The sequence below is a fragment of the Scylla paramamosain genome, chromosome 3 (genome assembly GCF_035594125.1).
Source record: "Scylla paramamosain isolate STU-SP2022 chromosome 3, ASM3559412v1, whole genome shotgun sequence".
NCBI classification, from domain to species: Eukaryota; Metazoa; Arthropoda; class Malacostraca; order Decapoda; family Portunidae; genus Scylla; species Scylla paramamosain.
This window is the reverse complement of record NC_087153.1, coordinates 13504315-13530263: the sequence shown is the minus strand read 5'-3', so window position 1 is coordinate 13530263 and position 25949 is coordinate 13504315. Positions and strand designations below refer to the sequence as shown.

General features: G+C 36.8%; 1 protein-coding gene across 2 annotated transcripts; it reads left to right on the top strand.

Moving 5' to 3' along the window:
- Positions 1–2853: 2853 nt before the first annotated feature.
- On the top strand, positions 2854–24572 carry LOC135090788 (ribonuclease Z, mitochondrial-like). 2 transcript variants are annotated; one of them, XM_063987862.1, is made up of 13 exons: positions 2854–2900; positions 5373–5518; positions 6175–6361; positions 6819–7017; positions 7342–7499; positions 11486–11645; positions 12172–12673; positions 14100–14324; positions 15034–15235; positions 17006–17309; positions 17673–17773; positions 18560–18679; positions 20331–24572. In XM_063987862.1, exons 1-13 carry the CDS (start codon positions 2883–2885, stop codon positions 20526–20528), a joined length of 2520 nt encoding a protein of 839 aa, XP_063843932.1. In that variant the 5' UTR covers positions 2854–2882; the 3' UTR covers positions 20529–24572. The 2 variants fall into 2 exon arrangements, with proteins under 2 accessions (XP_063843932.1, XP_063843928.1); XM_063987858.1 differs by lacking the exon at positions 2854–2900 and adding an exon at positions 3030–3309.
- The last annotated feature ends 1377 nt before the right edge of the window (positions 24573–25949 follow it).

Genomic DNA, 25949 nt, shown 5'->3' with positions numbered 1-25949 from the left:
GTATAACATGTAATTCTACTTAGTGTTGACATTACAGTAGCAATACCAATAAAGCAAAATTTCTCCACAAATATTGAGTCGTTTACAGCTACAATTTGATAATTACCATTCACCTATTGTTTGTATGTGGGGTGAAGCAAGCGTGGATGATTTGGTGATAACTTGTGGCTTGACTGTTATCAGAATAACATGGTATGTACTATTTGAGGGTCCTGACACAAGTTCAGCCCTGTGCAAGGATGCCTGTCATAGCTGAGATTTATCCTGTCTTCAGATGGATTTCTCAGTGTCTCCATGAAGTGTCCAAGATGGATATGACACTGGTGTCAAGCAGAAAAAATACTGGTTCAGTTTCAGTTTCTGCTTGTAAGCTATAATAATTTTGGAAGGAATCAACCTGTTCTGGTTGGAGAGACTGAAACACCAGAAAACTTATCTGTTCAAGTGCCAAGACAATCAAGGCTGACCAAAAATCCCCTAGGCAACCAAAAAATCCCTACACAAGGTGATTGCTTATGATGTGATTGGTCACAGAATAACATGCAACTAGACTGTATTGATATGAGTTCAGTCCCAAGTAAAAGTGCCTCTCAAGGCAAATCTAACTTAGTCTAGTTCAGTTTCACATTATTTCCATGATGCTTCAAGGCCAGACATCACACAAGATTTTTAAGTAAGGTTAACCTGCAGAAGGTGCAGTAATAGGACAGTCAAGATTGATGAAAATCCACTCCAGTTTTGGTGAACAGTGATCATCTTTGCATGATTGATAAAGGTGTTGGACTGACTGGTTCAGTTCCCTTTAAAGTATTCATGACCAATTTATTCAACTTTCAGATCTATTTCCCAGTGTTTCCATAATGATCCAAGGTAGGGCATCACAAATGTAAGGAGCAGTAGATAGTGGAAGAAACTGTACACATAAATGGCATGCCTGTTAAGTGAGTGCATGGACCATTTGAACTTTTGAGGGAAGACAGAATGTCTCTGTATGGAGAAGAATGAACAGATATGTAGAGCTAGAGTGGAAGGTGAAAATGTGGGAAAATGTGACAGGCAAAGTAATGAAGCATGTGGGACTAAATGAATGGGAGAATGAAGACAGAGATGGTACAAAGAAAAGAGGACCTAGTGTATGTAAAATGGTGTGCAGGGACCTCTTCCAATCCTGTGCATAGTGTATGGATACAAATGCGAGGAATTATAAGTCAAACAACTGGTCCAGTGGCATGCCAACAGATGTTAATATGGGGATGAACAATGAGCATGCTGTCAGTGTGAGCAGTCATGGTTATTCTGTGAACTTTGTTAACTGTGCCATAGTTTTTGTGACTACATTCACTGGGTCATTTGCATTTTTTTTCATGGATTGTAAACCAGAGATGAGAAGAGATATCAAATTATGCATCAAACCCAGCAAATCTACATCAGAGACCTTCAACATGATGCAGCATGTGACTGGAAATGAAACGGTGAATTGTGAGGCCTTTAAGGTAACACATACACTTCAAGAACGGCAGAGCATCACTGAAAAATTATATTCTTTGAGCTTAAACTCAAAAAAAAAAAATGTGGAAACATTTCAGCAACATTTGCATAATGATTATTGGAGATGTACTTGCTATCATCGTCAATGCGTCAAGTGAGACGGTGGAGGAAGACAATCTTCATGTCTAATTTGAACATGCATATTGTTTTACAGTTTGTGTCTGGAAGTACAAGGATGGTTTTCCACAAGTTTATTCATTGTGTCCTTCATGACTCAACCTTCATGTCAAGGACCAGCATTGGTGATGAAACTTGGATATACAGGCAAAGCTGCAGCTTCAGAAGCACAATCAATATTTTGACACCATGAAGGAAATTAAGCGTGATCCTCAGATGTTTGATATATTTTGCGAACAAGAGTTAAAAAGGCACTTAAGCAGTGGGAATGGCACTAATAATAGGGCTATATCACTATTCAAGGAAGCCATTTCAAATCTCAAGGGGACTATTTTAAAAGGGATGATGCTCAAACTTAAATTAGATTAGTGCTTTCTTGTAAGTAGATCTACTTGTATTAACTCTTTTTATACCACTTCGAATACCAGATGTGACGTAAGAGAGAATGAAACTGAAATATATAATAATGAGACGTGAAATATATAACAAACAAAACATAAATGTTGCAAGTAATTCTGATTGGATTGGGATGTAATATAAACGAAACTCTTGAGAAAACAGGGATAGAAATCATTGGTACGAACTAGGTTTGATGAAACCTCATGGATTGAGTGAGTCAGTCTCAAAGATTCAGCAGAGGTCTTTTGAAACTTTGTGGATTTCGGTGTTACTTGCTCTCAAACTAAATAGAAACAGTGTTTGATTCAAAATGCACCTTTGGATCAAGTTTGCAGAAGCATTATTGGTGTCTCCTTGTGTGTCTCACGTGCGGAATTACTGTTTAAATGTTCCATTAGCAGTATCAGCCAGGTATCTGGTATTGTTGTCTGAAGTCATATATTTAGTATTCATGCATTATGTAGATGCTTTAAGTATGTAAATTGCAATTGTGTCACTTTACAAAGCAGTGAGGATAGCTCTTGTCAAAGACAAAAGCCACGCATTTCCCACATCGCCTCTCAAAAACAAAAATAAAAATATCATCAAGGTATTAGCCATATAGACTGAGTTTCTATGCATTTTTGCATTAGGCATAATTTCTCCTTTCTATCATATCTAAATAGATTCGAAACTTTTTTCCACACTTGAAGGATTCTGTTAGTGGGATTTCCGATAGGCTTAGACGCCTCTGGGAAAAAAAAAAAAAAAGAAAGTTATAAAGAATCATTAGAATAATGGTGTTGATGAGTGAGAGAGCAACTCAAAGTGTACAACTAATGGTTGGAGAGAATGTGGTGAGCCAGCTGTTGAGATTGGAGAGTCAAAGGATTGATTGACACTTTTTTTTTTTTTTTTCGTGTTTTCCATTATGGGAGCTATTTTTAACGCTTATGATAGATTAGAGCCAATCCAAGAGCAGGATCGCAGCGCCCTGCGGAGCAGCGGCTGCAACACAACACGCGGCGGCGGCGGGGAGGGGGATCCATGTGGAGACAATTCTCTTCTTGTGTGTGGCGTGGAGCCTCTTGTCAGTGGCAGATCTGCGTCAAGAAGACCGGAGTATACTGTGTCCTCGGCGTCCAGTCTGATGTGCTCTGTCAGCAGCAGCAGGCGGTCTCCTTAAGCTTTACCGCTACCCAGTGCAAAAGTTTTAAGAAGTCCAAACAGAAACTTTACGATCTTATATTAACAATGCCAAAGAAGGTTAGCAAAGTAGTCACTTGTAACAATTAGGGTTGCAGACAGATACTCATATGTACTTCTTGTGTCGTTTTTTGGTAAAGAGTATTTTAACTTATTTTTATGTAATTTCAAGAAATGCAGTCGCTGTACGAGGGTCTCTTGGGGCGTCAGTCCCCAGCTAGAATATTGCGTCAGGTTACGTCATTAAATGTTTGGCTGCTTTCAGGGTTAATTCTACCAGATCATTATGCAATAACTTATGACAACTCAGCTATTAGCTATTCAGAAATTGTACTGTTGTGAAGAATGAAACTTACAAAAAAAAAAAAAAACTAGATTATCAGTAGCAACTATGGCATGTCCAGCCTCAAATAACTACTGTTTGTGGAGGAATTATCCACTTCGATATACACAATCTCAGTCTTACACAACACTAACTAACCTAACAAAATCTCTGAACTTACCTTCAGAGCAACCATATGGACACTCGTGGAAATGGGAGTGGTTCTCTAACCATTTCATGATCTCTCAGTTGTGTACTTGTATCATTAAATGTGACTGGCGTTGAGAGCTTACTGCTGGGAGCTCTGAAGCCAGAGGACTTCATGATTCTATGCGTGTGTAGCTGTCAGTAGCCCACCAGGGGATTGCATAAAGACCACTCACAGGTGGGAGGATATAATTTTCTGTGGGTGTGGGTGGCTCGTCTCTGGCGGGAGGCAGCTCACAGAATATTATAAGCCTCATACTTGTGTGTCTGTTTTCCCAGCTGTGCCCCCCAAGCACATGGTTATACAATTCTTTCCCAGTTAGTGGGCTTTACTCAGAGTCTGTTGAGCATTTGTTTATTCCTTTCTCTGTGTTCAGGTAAAAATGGAGTGGCAACTTTACCATTGTTAATTGTTGCACGAGGCCAGAAGGACCATGTAAATGCGCATAGGTTATGTTTTTCTGAAATTCCTGTCATCATACTACAGTACGGCAATTTGTAGATGGTTATATGGATGTTCAGCAATTGTGTTTGGTTAGGAGATTAATGGGTGGGGGGAGTCAGATTGTTATCTGGCAGCTAGATTTCTATTTGACAGCAGTGATGTGGCATCAAGAAATTTTCTAAAAAAGAAAATAAATAAATAAAAAAAATCTAAGGACACCCTATACAATATTCCATTATTTTAATGACTCATTTGACCCTTAAAATCTATTTTTTATTTCAGTTAGAGGTTGATTACATTCTTGACTTGTGGGCATAGTGTTTGATTTTATGGATTTTTTATTTTTGTTCTGGAAACATAATTGCAGGTCCTGAAGACCACTATGAGAACTTTTGTATGTAGAAGCCCAGTTCTCTTTGATGTGTCAAGAAAACAATATTTATTCTGGCATGTTTTTATTGTAAATTACCATATCTTATTGTCCTTGTCCCAAAAAAATTATTCTTACAGATTTCCAGACTTGCTGGAGATAAGGATTTGTTAGACTAGTTATGTAGAGGGAAAGTGTCTTATTTAGATCCAATGTATTGTGGTGCAGTTTAGATTTACCTTACTGAGAAATGGAAAAGATATGATACATCTTTTAAATGGGTAATTGGAGAGAAGGCCAGAATTAAACTCACATTTACTGTTTAATCTTTTGTGTCCACATGTCAAGGAAGTTTAGTAGTAAAAATAATGAAATTAATTAATTTATTATTATTATTATTATTATTATTATTATTATTATTATTATTATTATTATTATTGTTGCTATTATTATTATTATTATTATTATTATTATTATTATTATTATTATTGTTGTTGTTGTTGTTGTTATTGCTATTATTATTATTATACATTTGTTATACATGTATTAGCAGATTTTTTGGTAAAGAAGCTGCAAATATCTTCCAGAAAAATGTGAAAAGCTCAAAAAGAGGAATCATACTAGATAAGTAAAATAGTCTGAGAAATTAATATGAATGAATTAAAGGCAGATATAGGAAATTAAATTCTTGTAGGATCAAAATAGTGAATTTACAGTAAAATACATACGAGTAGATGCTGAAGACAACAAGTAATATCAAGATGTTTGGCTACACTCAGGTGGACTTGAAAGGGCTCCAAGAGCAACGACTGGCACGGAAAAAGAAAATCCGCAAGTACCCTCCCTCTACTGTGTACCTGCAGGTTTTGGGATCAGGAGCACCTGGTGCTCCCAAAGCACTCTACGTCTTCACAGAACATGCCAAGTAATATGTACATTCTCTCTCTCTCTCTCTCTCTCTCTCTCTCTCTCTCTCTCTCTCTCTCTCTCTCTCTCTCTCTCTCTCTCTCTCTCTCTCTCTCTCTCTCTCTCTCTCTCTCTCTCTCTCTCTCTCTGTATGTATGAAGGAGTTATGAGAAACATAGTGAATGGGGAGAGGGATGGGAATGGGGATGTGGAGGGAGAGGGGGAGAAGGCAGGCCCAAGATTCACGCCTAAGGCTCCTCTAGCTACTGACAGCTGCAATGAAAAAAAAAGATGACAGGTGTTGCTTTTTGTTAGAAATATAGGTTAGAAAGCTGCTTCATCAAGTAGGGAGCCATCTGTACATATATAGACCTTATTTATCAATATAATATAAAACAAAATTTTTATTGTAAAATATTTTTTGAGGAAAAAAAAAACCTACTTATGATGTTTTGATGGATTTTTAATGCCAACCCTGCTGATGATAATGCAAAAGGGGTATATGAAAATGGACTTTCAAGTGCAAAAGTTGTATATGAAAATGGACTTTCAGTTCAATGTTTTACTTATATATAGGTGGATATTTTGAAGCATCTTCCAAGTAGACTTTGATCAAGTAACAGCATGTATTCATATTATGTATCAGCTTACCTTTGTGTGTTTTTGATGCCTTAGGTACCTCTTCAACTGTGGGGAAGGCACACAGAGACTGGCACATGAGCACAAAGTGAAGCTAAGCACCATGGAACATATACTTATAACACACAAATCTTGGGAGAATGTTGGGGGTCTGCCTGGAATGCTGCTCACTTTACAGGACACTGGAGTGCCTTTTATTACTCTGCATGGGCCACCAGGCATTGTAAGTTTAATGTAATTTATAAAGTGCTTTTCTTACTTGATTACTATTTATTCAGATGGTGTGAAATGTTTTTGTAATATTTAGATACATTAAAATTGAAGGCAGTGATCCAAACAAAATTCATAGTTGCTGTCATGAAGTTTATATTTTTACCTTTATTTGTTTTCTCTGAGTTCTTAGTCTAGCACTGAACTTTATGGAAACTCATTTCTAGATGTTCATGACAAAACTCAGCTATTTAATTATTTCTGTCTTTAAACTTTGGACAATGAAACTAAATCATTTTAATGTGATGTGTTAGGTGACAGCTTTGCACTTATTCAATGTTGAACAACTACAGAGGTGTAAAACACTCCTGTCATTCTATGATGCTTTTCACAGCTATCATTACATTTAGACAACCTTATAATTTGTAACATCCATGTTTCGTCTTGTAACTGTAACTTACTTTTACCAGGCATCTCTTTACTATGACACTCGGCATTTCCTGAGATTCAAGGACATCAGTATTCATTACAATCACTATGAAGGTAATTCAGGACCAAGCACTGACCCACTCATCATTCAAGCTGTTCCTCTCTGGGCTAAGATGGAAGAAACAATTAGTGGTGATCCCTCTGAAAAGTTGGAATCATTTCAGGAAACTAATGATGAAGGTGAGTTTACCGAAGGACAGGAGATGTATCCTATAGGTCAGCTTTTGCCTTTGTCTTTGATTTGGAGTCTTTTTAAGGATGAGCACATTTGTTTCTCTTTCACAGGTCTGGTAGACTTTATCTGTCCTCAAGACAGAGTACAAGTAATGTCATGATGAGGACCTGAGGTGTATCTCATTGGCTAATATGATGTGCTAATCTGTTAATTTGTAGGGACTATTGCATGCTGCATTACATGAATTAGTGTTCTTTCCTGCTTTGAATGAAATTGCTCTATATTTCTTAAATAATTGAGCACAAGATGAAAATGCTTTTTTTAAACAGGTGAAGATCTGTATGCACATGAGAAGTCTCTGCCCAAAAAGAGGTCAAGCCCAGTGGAGGAAAGCTTCAACAATCCAACAGTCAAGCGACAGAGGCAAGGAGAAAGCATATCCTGTAAGAATCTCAGTGTAGCTTACATCTGCCGTCCACCACCTAAGGTATGTTTAAGAAAGTAATGCTGTCATGAGAGGAAACAAAATTAAGGTTTTTATTTTTCAAAGTTTATTGACTAAAGGTCAGAAAGTTGCTTCAGCCTCTTGTGTAGAGTGGTGTGGTGTGGATTGATCCTTTGTAAAATGTGGGGGAATAGTTTTGAATGTATCTTTGTAGATACCTTTTCTCATTTATCTCCTTTTTTAAAGAGATTGTCAACCAGGTACTACTATATAGAGATATCATTACTATTTACTCAGCAGGATATAGTATAGAGCCACTAGAGATATCATTGCCTATTTAACCAGCAGGATATAGTATAGAGCCTCTACTCATATACCACACACAGAAGGGCAAAGTTGTAAGACTTCTGCTGCACTAAAACCGCACATGGACATGCAGGAGGACAGGATTGTTAGCTTTCCATTCTTGCCAGAATGTAACTCTTCAGTACATGTTCTGTACCTATTCTCTCTTATTGTGAGTGACAATTGACATGACTGGGAAATACAACAAATGCTTTGTGATTTGTACTGTAATAATAACAAAATAACTAAATGCAATACAATGAAAGTGTATCTACAACCTCATTAACTTACTTCCTACTTATTTATTGAATATTATTTGTGTTTAATGACTTCTAAGAGACAGTCTGGGAGGGAGTCTGCAAGGTTCCTTACAGTTTCCACCAGTATACCATTCCAAGCCTGATGAAGTGCCACCTCTAATTATTCTATGGTGGATGTGTCCTCTCTCAATTTGCTCTTAATGATGGCCCAGAGATTCTCAGTGGGTGATATATGTGGAATGCATGGTGGCCAGTCAGGTATCATGTCAACCTCACTTTCTCTGAGCTATTCCTTGACAGCGTGTGGTATAGCATGGGGCACCATCCTGCTGAGACACCTCAGTGCTGGTCACTGCAAAGCAGGTGATCAACTTGTCACCTAAAAGATGTAGGTACATTTCCTTTGTGATTGACTGACCCTTGGGGAAGACATGTACTTTTGCCATTCCACTGTAGAAAAATTGCCCCCATACACCATAATGGAAGGAGGATGCTCGATAGTCATTGTAGTGTATTTGGAGTCACAGGGATCAGACCCCTTTTGGCACCACACCCTCAGGCCTTTTGTGTCACTCACATGAAATGGATTAATTAATCCATAAGACTTCATGAGCTGTTCAAGGGGCATATTTGCGAGTCTTCTTCCTCTGGGCCTCTGACACAAAAAACTTACTTTGGACTTTCATTTTATGATATTTCAGTTTGCTTTAGATGGTTTTCTAAATAGTTCTTACAGTGACTCCCTGGAAAAGGCTGGCATTCTTTTCCTTAATTTGTCTTGCTGTAATACCAGGGCTTTTCAGTAATTCATGCCTAATAAGTGTGAAATTTCTTTTAAAAATCTTGGAGGGCATTCCTCCACCATATTTGTGTGGGGAATCTCATACTCTGTCTGTCTTAAAGTTTGCCACAGTATGGTGGTACTGTGTGTGATTTTACACCCATTTTGACACTAATTTTATGGCTGTCTAGTCCCAATTTGTGACATGGAATCCCTCTTACAATGTTATCATGGCTTGTGTATACTTTTGACATCTTAGAGTATTTACACTAGCAATTTTTGTTAATGGCTACAATGTTGCGCACATGGATTGTGGAGAGGGAGGTCAAGCAATTACACAGAATCCCCCTGGGTGCAAAATTGAAACTGACTGTTATTGCTGATCAAAGTTTAAGTGACATCTTGCCTAAGTTGCAAGTTAGTATTTTTTCCTCTGCTGGCATCCAGTGGCAGCAGGAAGAGTTATAAGTTGTGTGTGTGTGTGTGTGTGTGTGTGTGTGTGTGTGTGTTCACCTGCACATGCTCATGCTGTTCTGTCTCTATTGACTAATGTTATCTAATATGGCCATAAGTTCATGAATTATCCTTGTGCCAATAACATTCTCTTCCTGTCCATTCCAAGTTTTTGTTGTTCTATGGGGAAAACTGTTTTCCTTGTTATCTCTTCTGCACATTTTCCCATTCATTTTCTTTCCATATTCTCTTGTACCTCATATCCTTTCTCATTAGATTTCAACTTCAATAGGAAGAGTATAATGAGCAATGAAACCATCAGCGTCCTTACTTTGGATGTTTCAGCACAGTGTGTCATTTTCATTGGCTTTAAATACAAGAAAAATAATAAAGAAAAAAAAAAGTAAAACAGATGACAGCACATTATCAAGTTTTGAGCTGAGAGACTTTATATCTTCCAGACTGTCTCTTAGAAGTCATTAAACACAAAGAATATCCATTTAGTTATTTTGTTATTACAGTACAAGTCACGTAGCACTTGTTGTATTTCCCGCAGTCATGACTTTATATACAAAAATTTAAGAACATGTAGATCAAAACTATTACAACTGTATAACATTTCAAAATTACTTGCAAGTATATTAACTAAAGACTTATAAGCCTCAGACTGTTCCCTCACAGTTGAGTAGGTGTGAGTTTCAAAGGGCAACCTCTTCTGCTGGATGGATTGAAGTGCTCATCCACTTGTATGTTGAAAGCTTGGGTGGTGCTACCACTATACCAGCACCAACTAGATCATATGGATTTATAAGCAGTTGGCAAGGAAAGGTCTAATACCAGTTGGTCTCTGAAGAAAGAACAGTGAAAGCATTACTAAAAAAAATTCTGAGTGAAACTTTGTAGTCAAGCAGATCAGGTTGCCAGTATCAAACCAGTACAGTTTAGTTTCCCACACACTGTGGCATTTTCTTCATAGTTTGAGTGCATGAAATACTTGATTTGTGGTTTCATGGGTGGACAATGGAATGATAATGGATAAAAAATTTGCAAAGCAAATGAGATATACAATTTCTTACAAAGCATAATTAAATTCATTATGATGTGCATAGTAAATCTTTAATGAATAAATATATTTCTCCTTTTCTACTTGTAGAAAATTTGATGATACTTCTGTATCTTGGAGTATTGCTTGTGTCATGCACAATATAATACCTATAAATTTTTGTAACCAATGTATCTCTTAATTCAATCTTTAAATACATTTCTAATCCATAGATGAAACCATAAAGTATTTCATTACAGAGTCTAGCCCACAGAGGAAAGATTTATGAGGTGCTCAGAATAGAAAAGTGAACTTGCCATCAAAAGAAAACAGGAGTTTACATAGATATCATAAGCATGCTCATTTCTTCTATGATTGATGGTAAGTTCACCTCTTTTGAAGTGAGAATGAGTAGATAAAGAGGTTGAGTCAAATCTGGGTTCTCTGGTCCCAGCATGGGTGGACAGCTTTTACTTGCATATTTTCTTAGAACTTACTTTTGACAGGTTTGTGTGTTCTATTCTTGATGCTTTATATTATGTAGGTGAACTCAAAAATGGTCTGTATGAAATACTCTACCTTATATCAACCAGTTAAATATTATTATCTATGCACTGTTCTCATGAACCCAGAAGAATATTTTACATACACACAGTGCATGTTCTTTAATTAAGAAACATGTCTCTTATCTGATAAAAAAATTTGAGATTGGAAAATTTATTCTTTTATTGAAGGTCCAGACCTGAAAAAAAAAAAAAAAACTCAAATTTTGGAGATAAAAATTTTCCTACCAAAATGGTAATTTTAAAACATGAAAAATAGAAGAAAAATATTGATATAAAAAGTTTATATTGGTCAATATATGTATATATATATATATATATTTTTTAATATATAAATTTAGTTTGGAAGTGAAATTGGTTAAAGTTAGATGTTAGTGTTTATGTACCATTCCTATAAGCTCAAAATAATATTTTACATATGCATAATGTAATGTCTGTTCTTAAAGTAAAGAATATATCTCTGTTATCAGATAAAAATTCTGAGATTGAAAATTGTACTATATATGGGCCAGGCATTACTCAGTCTGCTGTCATTTCATCACCCTTAGAGAGGGAGTGAAAGTTTAACACTTTGCTTTCCATAGGCAGGTGCTCTTAGATTGGAGCTGTGTGTGAAAGCAGGTGTCCCACCAGGACCCCAGCTTGGTGAGCTGAAGAAAGGTAATGACATCACCTTGGCAGATGGCAGAATAGTAAAAGCAGCAGATGTCACAGATCCAGATGATCCTGGACCTGTATTCATAGGTATGTCTTTAAAATCAGGTTCAGCAAACCTTACAAATGTAAGGTTATTTGTTAATCAAGGTATACTTTTCAAATTTACTTTTAGATTGGCAGTGTGGCAGTATTTCATCAGTTTTTGAGCAAGCCTCCTTCCTTTCTACGGTTGTTCCTGTTATGAGTACAGCAGCAGCTTTTTCAGTATGACAAAGAATTGTCTTTGATCTAATATTCTTGCACTTGCCAAGTCCTTCATCAGCTTAGTCATAACCATATATTTTTACCTTGTGATCAGCTTAGTGAGACCCATTTTACAGCCCCTGAAGAAATGCCATCAACTTAGCTAGAGGGGAGCATGAGATAACTTTATAACCTTTCACCATCCCTAGGTGGCACATACTATCACCTTTTAAATTTGGCACAAGAAAGATAGAGTTGCCAGATGAAGGTATTTTTGCCATATTAATAGTCTACCAGATTGATGAACCAAATTGAAACGAGTCAATTTCTTTTGCAGTGTTGATAAATACAAGTGTCTTTTCCTGAACAGTTGTTGAAGCACCCTCTGAAGCTTATCTAGACAGCCTGCTTGAGAGTCCAGCATTCACCCAGCATCAGTGTTCTGGAGGCTTGGATGAGGACTTAGCCGAGGTAGTTGTCCACTTCACACCTCCAGAAGTTGTGGCTAATCCTCGTTATCAAGAATGGATGGCCCGGTTTTCTCCTTCCACAAGCCATGTCATACTCAATGATGCAAATTCCTGTATGGGTTCAGAGGCTGTCCACAGAATACAGTATAAACTAAATCTCCTGAATGACAACCTTTTCCCACTTCTGGGAGATAATGGGATTCCCAAAAAGGAAGCATGCAGTGAAGGCAATACAGAAGAAAGTAACAATAGTGATTGCAAGAAAACCTCAACCAACAACAGTAAAGACACATTACAAGCCCCAGAAAAATTTGCCAATTTCCAAATTAGTGGTGTTGGTCCAACTGTACAGGCAGCTACACTGCTCAACTATCACATAAGACCCAAGAAAAGATTTGACAGGTAAGTTCACAGGATGAATTTCTTATGAAACTGTATTCATACTAAAAAGAAGCCATAATTTAAACACTAAATTTCAGAAAATATATTGATTAGAGCAGCTTCATTATAGCCAGCAAACCACTTTGATATTTCATGAATGTTATGTTGTGCATACATTATATAATACATATGTATATATTATATGCAATTTGTAGTTGGACAAAATGAAACTCTGCAACTAAGTATAATCAGTATAACAAAGAGCTTTAAATATGCTCCGCTGCAATTAGAACAACTTTTCTTCATTAATTTTTGCAACATTCGCAGCATTAAATCTAATTTTCAGTCTGTAGAACACCACCTCTTCTCTACTAAGCCTTATCTTTTCCTCACTGTGACACAGGTGTCTAAGGCAACTTCTCTGTTCCCTTCCTCCCTCCCTCTTACTCCTACTCTTCTATGATAACAGTGACCTAACTTGCTCTCATGCCCATGCACTTGCATCTTCTGAATTTTCTACCATTTAGCTAGGACTACAGAGTCACTCTCAAGCTAAATATATCTGTGCTGTATACCTCTTCCCTTTTGCTGAGATCTCCATTCTTGGAGCCATCAGTGTTCACCACCAGTTTTGGTTTTCATCTCCCTTCACTGACCAACCTAGTGAATTAGCTTTCGGTTTTGCTATCCTCCACAACCTAGAGCAACTGATGCAACACCCTGCTCATATTCTTGACTATCATGGAGATACACCCAACATACTTGTCCTTTTCTTAACCTCTAAGCCTTCTGCTCATGCTGTCACTTCATCTTCTCCATTGGGCTCCTCCGATCACAATTTCACATCAGTATCTTGTCCTATTGCTCCAGTCCCTCCAGGATTTCCCAAATCGGAGTTGCCTCTGGTGTTTTGCCTCTGCTAATTTGGCAGACTTGAGGAGGTATTATTCTGATTTTCCTCAGAATGACTATTGCTTCCATGTGCTTCTGTGTGCTGAACTCATAACAGAAGTGATGGTGTCTAGCATGGAGGCATACATTTCTCATTCTCTTACCCTAAACCTTCCAAACCTTGGTCTAACACAGTCTATTCTCATGCTATACATGATAGAGAGGTGGTCAACAAAGGGTACTTCAGCCTTCCATCACCTGGATCTCATGCACTTTATATTTTAGCCAATCAAAAACTCTTTCATCAATAGAAAATATCAGAATCTGTTTAGATCTAACTCCCCTCATGACTTCTGGCACCTAGTCAAAAATATCTCTTTAAGAACTTTACTTCTTCATCTTTTCCTCCTTTATTTCATCTCGTCTATCTCTAAAACTAAACTCTTCACTCAAACCTTTGCTAAAAACTCTACCTTGGATGTTTCAGGACTTGTTCCTCCCTCTCCACCCTTTGACTTCTACATGCTACCCATTTAAGATCCTTTGCTTCTTTCAGATCCAATGTGCTTCAGTTATGTCCAGACACATACATACAAGAATGTTATGAAGGGGAGAAGTTTGAGTCTGCTTTTCTTAATGTAAAGGAAAAGCTTCAGTCTCATTATTCAGATCAGGCAGTAAATGCTGGCTCACTGGATTACCCCTATGTAACTTTCCTGGGGACAGGATCTTGTATCCCAAACAAAACACGGAATACATCAGGCATCCTCCTGGAGTTAAGGTATGCTGAAGTTGAAATATTATTTTATTGTTTAGTGGATGAGAAACTTCACTGAAAGACACAAGTCTTCAAAGTCTCTCTTCAAATTTAGTGCATCTGTTAGTTTTCATGTATTAAAGTGAGATGACAGTTATCAGTAAAAGATAAAATACTGAAGTTTGTTGAATAAGCTGTGGATGGAGCTGCTCATGAAACAGAAGTTGCCAATCCAGGTTAGTCTTTTAAAATGAATGTTCTGAAAGGTGTGTAGTGAATTAGTCTTCTGACAGACCATGGGATGTTAGTTGTGGAGGATTTTAGTAAGTGAAAATTTAAAAAAAGGTTAAATTTAAGCCATTTTAAAGAAAAGTGTGATAGTCACTAAGAAATAAGGTTTAAGTAAGATCTGGCAACTGAATTAAAATTTAAGTTTCTTTCAAGTTTTGGAGATTCATTATAAAGAGTTACATAGGTGTCTTTAATATACAATCACAGTACTGCAACCAAAAACAAAACTGCCATTCAAAAAAGTGATGCTTATGAAAGTGAATCAGTAAATTTCAAAATGAGTTGATATTTTATCTTTTTCTACAACACCCAAAGTTGGTCCAAACAGTCATCAATGCAAGTAAGACCGTTCATATTGCAAACCATGAAAGTTATACCTGATATTTGTAATGTATCTCCATATGTTTAGAAAGATTGTTTTGGGAATTAACATTTCTTACAGTCATGATAAAGCACTATTGATGGACTGTGGAGAAGGGACTTATGGCCAGTTGGTACGGCTCTTGGGGTGTACTGAATGTGAAGCACTGCTACGAAGGCTGGTGGCAGTATATGTGAGCCACCTTCATGCTGACCACCACATTGGCCTCATTCGTCTTCTATTGGCTAGAAGAAGAGCCTTTAATGCAACTGGAATATCAGATGTAAGTAAGCAACTCACAAAATAATAAGCATTCAGCAAATAAGTTATACATGTTTGTGGAACTGATGCTCATCACTTAACAGGAGGAGTCAGTTTAAATCTGATGTGATGTGTAGCTGACCTTTAAGGTGGCATCACACAGGGAAAATGTCTCCCAACATGGCTGTTTTTGTAGGTGGTTGGACAAAATAAGCAGCAAACAACATCTTGTTGCTCATTTTCTGTTGTCGGAGGAAATGGAAAATGGTTGTGCTGCTGGACATGTTGGGAATATTCAGAGTCAAATGACTGTCATGTTACAAGCTATAAATGGAATTCAAATATAAACTATTGTCAACTCCAAAACTATTGTCAACTACAAAACTACAAAAAAAAATTGAAGTACTTGTGCAATTGTGTGATTGTGATTTGATTGTGAGGTGCGTGAAATTATGTATAGCACTTGACAGCTACAGCTGGTGAGATAAACAGTGTGTTGTGATGGAGTCCCGCACTAAGTTTTGCTGAAATGTGAAAGCTTGGCACAAATTAATTGATCTATAGTGGATCCAGACTTATTCGGTACTCCGAGTGTTGGCTGTATATGCCCGTGCTGTTGCTGACCATGGCCAGTAGAGAGAAAATGCTGCACAGCCAATATGAGTTGCAAAAGATTTACAGTGCTGTTTTTCTACCATCAAATCAAAAGCCATTCAAAAAACTATGCAGTTGTATATAATAGCATATAATTTTGGAATGATAAAGGCAAAATGAAGTTGCTGAAGAGGTGCTGTGTTGGGGTTTGTTGTTGGAATTATGAGGTGTCAACACAATGGTCCAATCCCTGTGTGACGCAATATCACCAGTGACAACAGCCAACATGTTTGGAGAAATTTTCCTTGTGTGACGCTGCCTTTAGGATGAAAATATAATGGTTTCAGAATTAGAAAGAATGAAAGGAATATACACGCACCCCCAAAAAAATACTTAGCATCTTGTCATCATGGATGTGAAAAGGATTTGTTCCAGAGCTGGAATAGTTGGTATGCTTGATAGCAATGATGTTCTTTAAAGCTATGCTGCCAGAATATGACTCATTTCATTGTATTAATCACTTATGTTAGGATAAATTGAACCGAAAGACCTGCCTCAGACCTCCAGGGAGAGTTGTTTAAAAAATGTTCATATATTTTGGAATGCTTGGTGCTCACAGAGTTTGATGAATTTTTGGGGAGTGTACAGTTCAAGATTAGAGGATAAAAGATTCAAAGAAAGGCTAAGAAAGAGATAGAGAAATGTTATGAGAACTTTACACCTTCACTCCATCCTTGTGTCTAAGTTGCATACATCATTGTTGTTTTTATTAAGCTCTATTAACAAAGTGTGTTCCTTATTTCCATACTCACTGCCACATTTTTCATTTTATGTCTTAAGCATCCTTCCTCATAAAGCTTTCTCTTATATTTTTCTCTCCATCCTCCCTGTTTGCTTGGTCTCAAACCAAGACATTTCAGTGAATTAAATTTGGCATTGGCTGTTAGGAACTCTTACACTTTTTACTTGTTTTTAGCTCTTGAAGAGAGAGACAGACAGACAGACATACACAGACAAACAGAGAGAGAGAGAGAGAGAGAGAGAGAGAGAGAGAGAGAGAGAGAGAGAGAGAGAGAGAGAGAGAGAAGGGGGTGGGTTGTATATAATAGGAGAAATGCCTTTTCAACTTAATTATTACATATTATACATACAATGTTTTAAATATATGGGACAATTATTTCCTTCCTCCTGTTGGCAGGCTCCCAAGCTGCTGCTTCTTGCTCCTAGCAGAATCATGGCATACCTTACCTCCTATCATGAAAACTTTGAGCCCATTCTTGAAGACTTTATCATTATTTGGAATCAAAATCTTTTATATAATGACTTCACACTGGGCAAGGAAGACTACAGGAAATTGTGCTCCCAGCTAGATATGAAGGACATTCGCATGACATATGTAGTCCATTGCCCCAATTCATTTGGTGTTGCTTGGACTCATGCTAATGGCTGGAAGATTGTGTATTCTGGAGACACAATGCCATGCAAAGGACTTGTAGACATAGGTAAGTCATTACATTCTATTACACTAGTGGTCACCAGTCATGTTCTATACTTTTCCCATAAGTTGATGGTTCAAGTCAATAATCTTTTTATATTATTTTACAGACATCTTTTGTGATTTAGATTGATGAGTAGTTACCTCCATGGATTTTCTGTTCCCTATTTTCCCCTCAATTAAACTTTTAAAGTTTTCAATAAGATCACTATTATCACTTGTCATTATGAGAAAATTAACATTAAAATAAGCAAAATGTAATCTTGGTCTTTGACAATTTTTTGGTTGGAAGATGATGTATGACAAATTTTTATTTTGTGCAGTCTAGTCTATTTTCATCTATAATAATGTTTTGTTGCTCTGTTCTCAGGACAGGACTGTGATATTCTGATTCATGAGGCCACCATGGAGGATGAGCTAGAAGAGGATGCCAGAATAAAGACTCACTGTACCACTTCTCAAGCAATACAGGTTCCCATGTCCTTCCATATTTTCAGAATACATGCTGTTTAGTCTTGAAATTCAGCTGCCACTCAACTCAGACTTCTCCATTTTGTGACTGATTTAGGTGTTACATCTTGGAAAAATACTAATCTGGCCAGTTTTATATTGCACAGTAACTAGTTGTTTGAAAAATTTAAACATATTTTGAAGGCCAACTAGTACAGCCTTTGCGACAGTATGCCTGCCACCATTGGTCAGTGAATCAGTGATTTTATTATATATAGATATATTTTTTTTCTTTTACTTATTTTTTATTTTATTTATTTGAATTTATTTATTAATTCCTTTAATTAAATCTCTCTTTCTCTCTTTTACACAGATATAACTTGAACTTAGATCTCAGCCTTTTAAGTAATGGTTTAGAAACTAGCTTATTCTGGATAATAAGGGGCCATGCACAAGTAATCATTATACACAGAAATATGAGTATCTTTAGCAAAATTTGAATTTCACACCAATGTGGTATTTATTCTGTCTATATACCAGGCTAGCAATCCCACATGGGATGGCCCAGACATACTCATACATACATCATCTTGTGGACCACCCTACTACACCCTAGCTTAGGCATAGCACAACTGGCCTCATACTTCCACAGCAATGCTCAACACCATACAATGGTTCACTCATGCCCCTTCATAATAAGACTGTTCCCTATTCCATACCTACTCCAATCATTAGACCACAGTAAATGCATGGTATTTCCTATGGAGTGCATTTATTGAATTGCTAAAATGATCTTTGTTCTCTCAGGTTGGCAAAGATATGAATGCACAGCACATGCTCCTGACTCATTTCTCTCAGCGGTATGCCAAGGTACCATTGATGGATGATCTTCCAGCTCAAGTTGGAATTGCATTTGATAACATGAAAGTGAGTGCTCTTTTATGGTTAATGGAACCAGTTGTATTTTCATGTATCTTGAACTTAGGATACATTAACAAAGCTTATATCCACCAAACATGTACTTAACATGAAATTTGAAATGTGAGTACAAAGTGGGCACATCATGGGCAATGTGAAGAAAATTACATACTCCTTCATCATTTTTCATAAAAATTCATAAACCATGGCATACTAGTAACACTGTACTTTCTTTGAGCAAAATAAACAGACAAAAAACAAACATTTTGTAACCACATGGTGTTCACATGCACTGTTATGAATCATTGGCAGAGAGTCAATTTGTAGAAGTTGTCACATTCTTCCATTATTCCTTAAACCATGTGGCACATCATTTGCTGAGTAACAAATTATATACCATCACAGTAAGGTAAGGACATAAGGATGCATGAGTAAACTATATTATAAACTCAAAGTATGATATTTTTCTTTTTAGAATTTGTACTAACAGTTTAACTCATATGGCATAAGGCAGCTTCTATCTTTGTGATCTTGCATGTGTTGAACATTTTTGTATTAATGTATTACATCTAAAAAGAAAAAAAAAGAAAATAAATAAAAAATAAATAAATATGAAAATCCTATTTACTAAGAAATAAAAGAACCAGTTTTTATATATTTCATAACTGTTAAACTGTATTTAAAGCTGACAGGAGAACCCTGGTTATCCATTATTTAATTATCTGGAATGCTCATGCAACTGCCTTTATTACAAAATAATTAACATTGTTATGCGTACAATCTTGCCCACTGTTTACTTTCCCTTGTCATCATTTATGCCATGGTTAATTGTTTTCTCATCTTCAGATATCTGAAACAGTGAACATGAAGTCAGCAAGGCATAACTGAATTGTATCAGTTCTATAACTGTAACTATCAGTTATATACCAAGCTACAGCTCTAAAGAAAAATAAGTCATCATGATTTTATTGAAGAAACCATGGGTTATACTGCCCAATATTGGGAATAGCTGTTATTCATCCGATGAATTAGAATATAAAGGAACAAATGAAGCATACAAGGCAGGAAGAGCAATGCCCCAACACTAATGTAGAATTATTTTTTATTAACTTATACAGCCAGTTATATAACAATCAACATTTATAAAGACCTCAACATTGTATATGTTATATATATATATATATATATATATATATATATATATATATATATATATATATATATATATATATATATATATATATATATATATATATATATATATATATATATATATATATATATATATATATATATATATATATATATATACAGCAATGACACTCCTCTCCATCATATTGAGGAAGCATCCAAAATGAGACATGGATACATGTACCTAGTTTGTTTACAATTGGTAACCCTAAAGATAACTTGCAAAGGAGAGCACAAAATATGTGATTTTTATACCTTAGTTTAATCAACTAAAAAATTCATTAGGCCATGCTTATCCACATTGGTGCTGGATAACTTGATTACTCTGTATTAATTATTAATATACAATAAATGCTTTTCCTATTTTTAATATATATATATATATATATATATATATATATATATATATATATATATATATATATATATATATATATATATATATATATTTCATAATTTTCTTTCTCAGGTGTGTTTCAGAGACTTGCCAACCTTGCACTTGTTGTATGATGTGTTGGTGGCCATGTTTTCTGAGAACTATGACGAAATGTTGGAGAAGACTGCCAAGAAACGTTTAGCTCGGCAGAGGCTGGAAACGGCCATGAGCAACATTACCACTAACAGTATAACCTCTGAAGAAACAACTGTGAAAGAAATCAATGTATAGTCTTAAGATTACTTTGTTAATCAAAGATACATGTATATATGGGTTTAGGAAGGGGGATAAAAACCCAGGGAGGAGTTAGGATTCTTTTAATCTCTAACGTTTCGGCTGAATAGCCATCCTCAGAGAGACTGATTTACATGAGTGAAAACACACTATTTATAACAACGTACAAAATTTTCTCATTTGACATTCGTATAGAGTATTGCCATCCTGGCGTGTATCTCACCTAATTTTATTTTCCTAGTCAGGTGGCATTATCCGCCTACGTGACGAGCCTTTACTGGGGATTTTCCTTGTACCTGACCTGAGGGCCAATCTGGCGGAATTACCCGCCCACCTGATTAAACCTTCTCTGTGGTTAATGACTTCCCTAGTTGTTATGAGGGCTGCCTCTAGCTTTTCTCATTCTTTTCTTCAATCCAACTTTAATTTCTTTAGCCTCTTCCCATTTTGGTAGGTGTTTACATTTTTTTCTGTTTTTTTTTTTTCTACTCCCTTGTATTGCACATAGAAAAATGTAAACACCTACCAAAATGGGAAGAGGCTAAAGAAATTAAAGTTGGATTGAAGAAAAGAATGAGAAAAGCTATAGAGGCAGCCCTCATAACAACTAGGGAAGTCATTAACCACAGAGAAGGTTTAATCAGGTGGGCGGGTAATTCTGCCAGATTGGCCCTCAGGTCAGGTACAAGGAAAATCCCCAGTAAAGGCTCGTCACGTAGGCGGATAATGCCACCTGACTAGGAAAATAAAATTAGGTGAGATACACGCCAGGATGGCAATACTCTATACGAATGTCAAATGAGAAAATTTTGTACGTTGTTATAAATAGTGTGTTTTCACTCATGTAAATCAGTCTCTCTGAGGATGGCTATTCAGCCGAAACGTTAGAGATTAAAAGAATCCTAACTCCTCCCTGGGTTTTTATCCCCCTTCCTAAACCCAACTACTTGTCAACATGAACAATTCACATGTATATATGTATGTACTTTCAACCCTTCCTCAACATGACAGTCAGATTCATGGGCTCATTATGTATGACAAATTTCATACTCAAAGTGTTGTTAAGCTTAAAAAGGAAAATGAAGATTAGGTCCCCAGGTACAGGGTGCCAATTGAGTTTCTGCAGATATTGCTAGGGGTGAAAGTACAGATTATTCTAAGTAAAAAATGTTCTATGCACATAAGCATTTTGAGGCTTTGTTTAGCTTTGGTATGAAATTCAAGTGTGGGCGGGCAATAGATACAATAGGTTGGGTGGTCATCCATGGCAGGATGTATTGGCTTGTGATGTCCAATGCTGAAATTGCGAATGATTCAATCATGATTTCTTCATGTTTTAGAGCATTTCAGTATCCTATAATGAGATGAGTAGTGGCAATGGAGAGGATGATTTGCTGATAAACATTACACAAGGATAGTGTGGCTGTAATTAACGACAAAAGAAATAATGTGACAGCACCATGCCTTTCTGGGCAGGAAGGGAGAAGGAGCAAGGCTTGCATCAAATCAACTGATTGCTTGTCATTTGCTTGCAATTTCCTGCCGAGACAGTGAATATGTGTAGAATGTATTGCACAATTTTGAGAGAAAACTAGCAGCAATACAACACATTTACAGTAATGTGGAGTATGTGGACATTGTATCTTTCCGCTATGGTTTCCTGCCTGGGCCGACTGTTTGTATCTGTTGCCCGACCTAATTTGAATTTCATGCCACAGCTAAACAAAGCCTCAAAATGCATACAGGGAATCCTTGGTTTACAATGGTTTCAACCTCTGCCATTTCATGGTTATAACACTGGCAGTGCTTGCCCCTGTACATTCCCCTTTGTTGATTCTTGTTACTGTTTTATTCATAATGTTTTTTTTATTTTTTATTTATTTATTTATTTTATTTATTTTTTTTTAGATAAATTTAGATAGATAAAGTACATAGTTATGTTTTTATGCCCTAGACAGTACTATAGCATTAGCATAGGTGAGTGACATACTGGTGATTACTTTGCCTGGTTCTGAGCCACTTCGAACTCCATCGTAACTTGAGAACACCCTGTATATGCAAAGAACATTTTTGACGTAGAACAACCTTTACTTTCACCTCAAGCAATATCTACAGAAACTCATGTTATGCCATCTATTCTTGTCCACATTATTTCCAGGTTCTATATATTTAATATAAGAGACTTTCAAGGATATAATTTAGATGTGAGCTGTACATCTGAAAACATGCTTTGTATCTATCCAGCCAACTTTTTGCAAGGATGGAAATACCCTCTATTTTTCCAGCCAAGCTCAGCACCTTTGCCATCATTAGAAGACTGAGGAACTGTCAGCATTAAATAAAAATGGGTGAAATAAGTACAGGACAGCATGAAGCAAGCAACACTAGCATGATACAGTAACATGTAAAGTTGGCTTCTTAAGCATGTCAACATGTACTTGCCACTTAGACAAGTCCACATGCTGGCTGGCATGGTGAATGTGGTTATCCTAAAGGCGATGTCACACTACCACTTTTTCCGTCATTTTTCTGAAAATCGTCAATATTGTGGCTGCGGCCTGTCACACACAAACGGTGTTTCATGTGAAACTTTCCGTCGGCACAGACCAAGGAGTGTAAATAAACATGGAGTCCACGTTGCGGCAAAGATACGCTGCTCTGAAACTAATACTGTGTATTGTGAGACAGTATTGGAGGGCACAGCTGACTGTTGTAAGCCGCTCTTTTCAGGCTTTTCTTCATATAAGATTCATCCTTGTGGTCCCAGAGGCACTTATGGTACCTTATGCTTTCCACAAGAAACTCCTCTGAAAGGCGTGTCCAGCTTGGATGTGGTTTTCCTTCCATGACGAAGCGTAGAGGTGGTAATAACGCTCTGTGAGACAGGTTGAAGCCACGCAGAAAGTCTCGGTCTTGGTCTTGGAAATGTAAACAAAGGCGGAAATTTGCAGGTGGAAGCGATCCTGGTCGTCTGACAAATTCATGCGAAAAGTTCATGCAGAACGATGAAAAATCGACGGAAATCGCATTAATCGACGGAAAAAGTGCTAGTGTGACACAGCCTTAAGAGAGCTCTTGCTCACTTGTGTTGGCAGTTCATGCAGATGGGAAATCCTGTCACACTCATACTGGATGAAGTTTTGAATGTCACTGATTCATATAATCAGGATTTCTTACCTGATTCATGTTCAGCAAGGGTTTATAATATATTTATATGAGACCAGGCAGACATACCCTTTGTAACTTCCACATTAAACTTTAAAAAAAACAAGTTCTTTCATAACCTTTGCTAGAACACAAGTTTTATATAAATTATTCATCTATCAAAATTCTTCCAAAGGCAGCAACCAAGACAAGGCACTCTTATCCAGAGTACAAAGTGAAAAGACCACCAACACAATGTGTCAGTGAGGAAATCCACTGCCTCATGACTAAAAAATTGTCAAGCCTTCAGATCAATTTCTCATTTAAAACAACCTAGAAAAATTACACAAAGAAATATCCACTCAGTATTAAGAAACAGTGTGATGGTCCTCTTAACAGAATGCCAAAATTCATAGACATTGTTTTAGTGAGAGACGAGATGTAAAGTTTCCAGTTTAGATTTTTAGTAAAGGACAAAGCAAGGATGTTCAGTGTAGAACAGAACAGTTGAGTGTCACTGAAGATGAGTTATGTAAGTGACATGCAGAACAGATGAATTTAATTTGAGAATGACTTAAGGTGAAGCCAGATGTAAGACATGCAGTGTAGCATAAGAAGGAAAATTATTATTTTCCATGAACAGTCTGCGACCATTCTCTCGTGTGGATCTTCCGCTGTGTCAGCTGTATGCCACTTCCACATCACTCTGCAAGCTGTATCATGCCCACAATCCCTTGCCTGTGTTTGCGTGTGTGTCCTCAGCCACATAATGTGTGTGTGTGTGTGTGTGTGAGAGACTGCTTCTTGGTGTAGGGAGTTGGTCCTTGTGGTGACCTACAAGTCCCTAGATAATTGTATCCTGTTCTCTGGTCATGAAATATACATCTGTGTTGTGCATGTTAATGTTTGCATGTCCTTGTCTTGCATTCCACTACCACTACTATACCGAACTGAGTTGCGCCTGATTATCGGGTGAGTGACTGTGAGTTGACTGGTCAGCTATGGGCAGCAGTGTAGGTGGTGGATCCACAACACTATAAAGGCGGGTGGGGGGGGGATTCACACCAGCTGCAATAATATACTATCAATATGATGCCACGAGCCAACGGTGGTGATGCTTGTGACGTGAGCATTCATACCACAAGTAATACTATGTTATACTATGCACCTTTTCTTCCAGGGGCAGCAGTGCAGTGTTAAATGGCAACATGCCCATGTTACCCAGAGTGACTCATAAGTCAGTCAGGACACATGTACGTCAGCCGAGCTATGTTTGAAAAAAAAAAAAAAAAAAAAACGCTAGGCTGATGACAGGCAAGCTACATGAGCGACAATCGCACACATAATAACAGTACCATTGCCTCCGGTGTGAATATCCTTATTTAAAAAGTACTGTAGCGACTGGAAGCCACGTGGCTTTGCATCACATATATCGCATAGCTAGCGAACTAGCATAGCATCGCAGCCGGTGTGAACTCATCTCATTCCTTGATTTTTTTTTTTTTACTTAAATAATGATCTCTCAGCCAGAGTTGCGCTCTTCCCAATTTTTTTTTTTTTTTTACGGTGCGTATGTTGGTCTTGGCTCTGGCAGTTTTGCTTTAAAAATAGTAGTAGTAGTAGTAGTAGTAGTAGTAGTAGTAGTAGTAGTAGTAGTAGTAGTAATAGAAATAGTAGTAGTAGTAGTAGTAGTAGTAGTAGTAGTAGTAGTAATAGAAATAGTAGTAGTAGCATATTACCAGCAGCAGCAGTAGTAATAGAAGAGGTGAAGAAGGAAGAGGAGAAGGAAATATAGGAGCTGTAGATAAATAACCACGGTAGCTAAATAAATAAAATTGGATACACCATGGATTCGTTTTTCACTTTTCAGTCTTTCAAAATGAACAAAAAAGTCTCCGTGTGATCTCTCTCTCTCTCTCTCTCTCTCTCTCTCTCTCTCTCTCTCTCTCTCTCTCTCTCTCTCTCTCTCTCTCTCTCTCTCTCTCTCCGCCATAATGTAATGAATACAAAATTTAATAATGTCACTGAATCAGCAAATATTTCAAAATGTGAATAAGATACGTGTATATATAGAATGAAAACCACGAATAGAATTTTGCGTATAATATAATTGCTCATCATTTGTTTTCCATTATGTTAATTTTCGAGTTTTCTCTCCTTATTTACTATTACTATTATTATTATTATTATTATTATTATTATTATTATTATTATTACTATTATTATTATTATTATTATTATTATTATTATTATTATTATTATTATTATTATTAT

Excerpts from the sequence above, each read along its gene's own strand:
- LOC135090788 (XM_063987858.1), top strand. The coding sequence starts at position 3,091 with ATGTGGAGACAATTCTCTTCTTGTGTGTGGCGTGGAGCCTCTTGTCAG. Across the intron at positions 5,519-6,174 it reads GTCTTCACAGAACATGCCAA|GTACCTCTTCAACTGTGGGG; the intron begins GTAATATGTACA and ends TTGATGCCTTAG. Across the intron at positions 18,680-20,330 it reads TTGCATTTGATAACATGAAA|GTGTGTTTCAGAGACTTGCC; the intron begins GTGAGTGCTCTT and ends TTTCTTTCTCAG.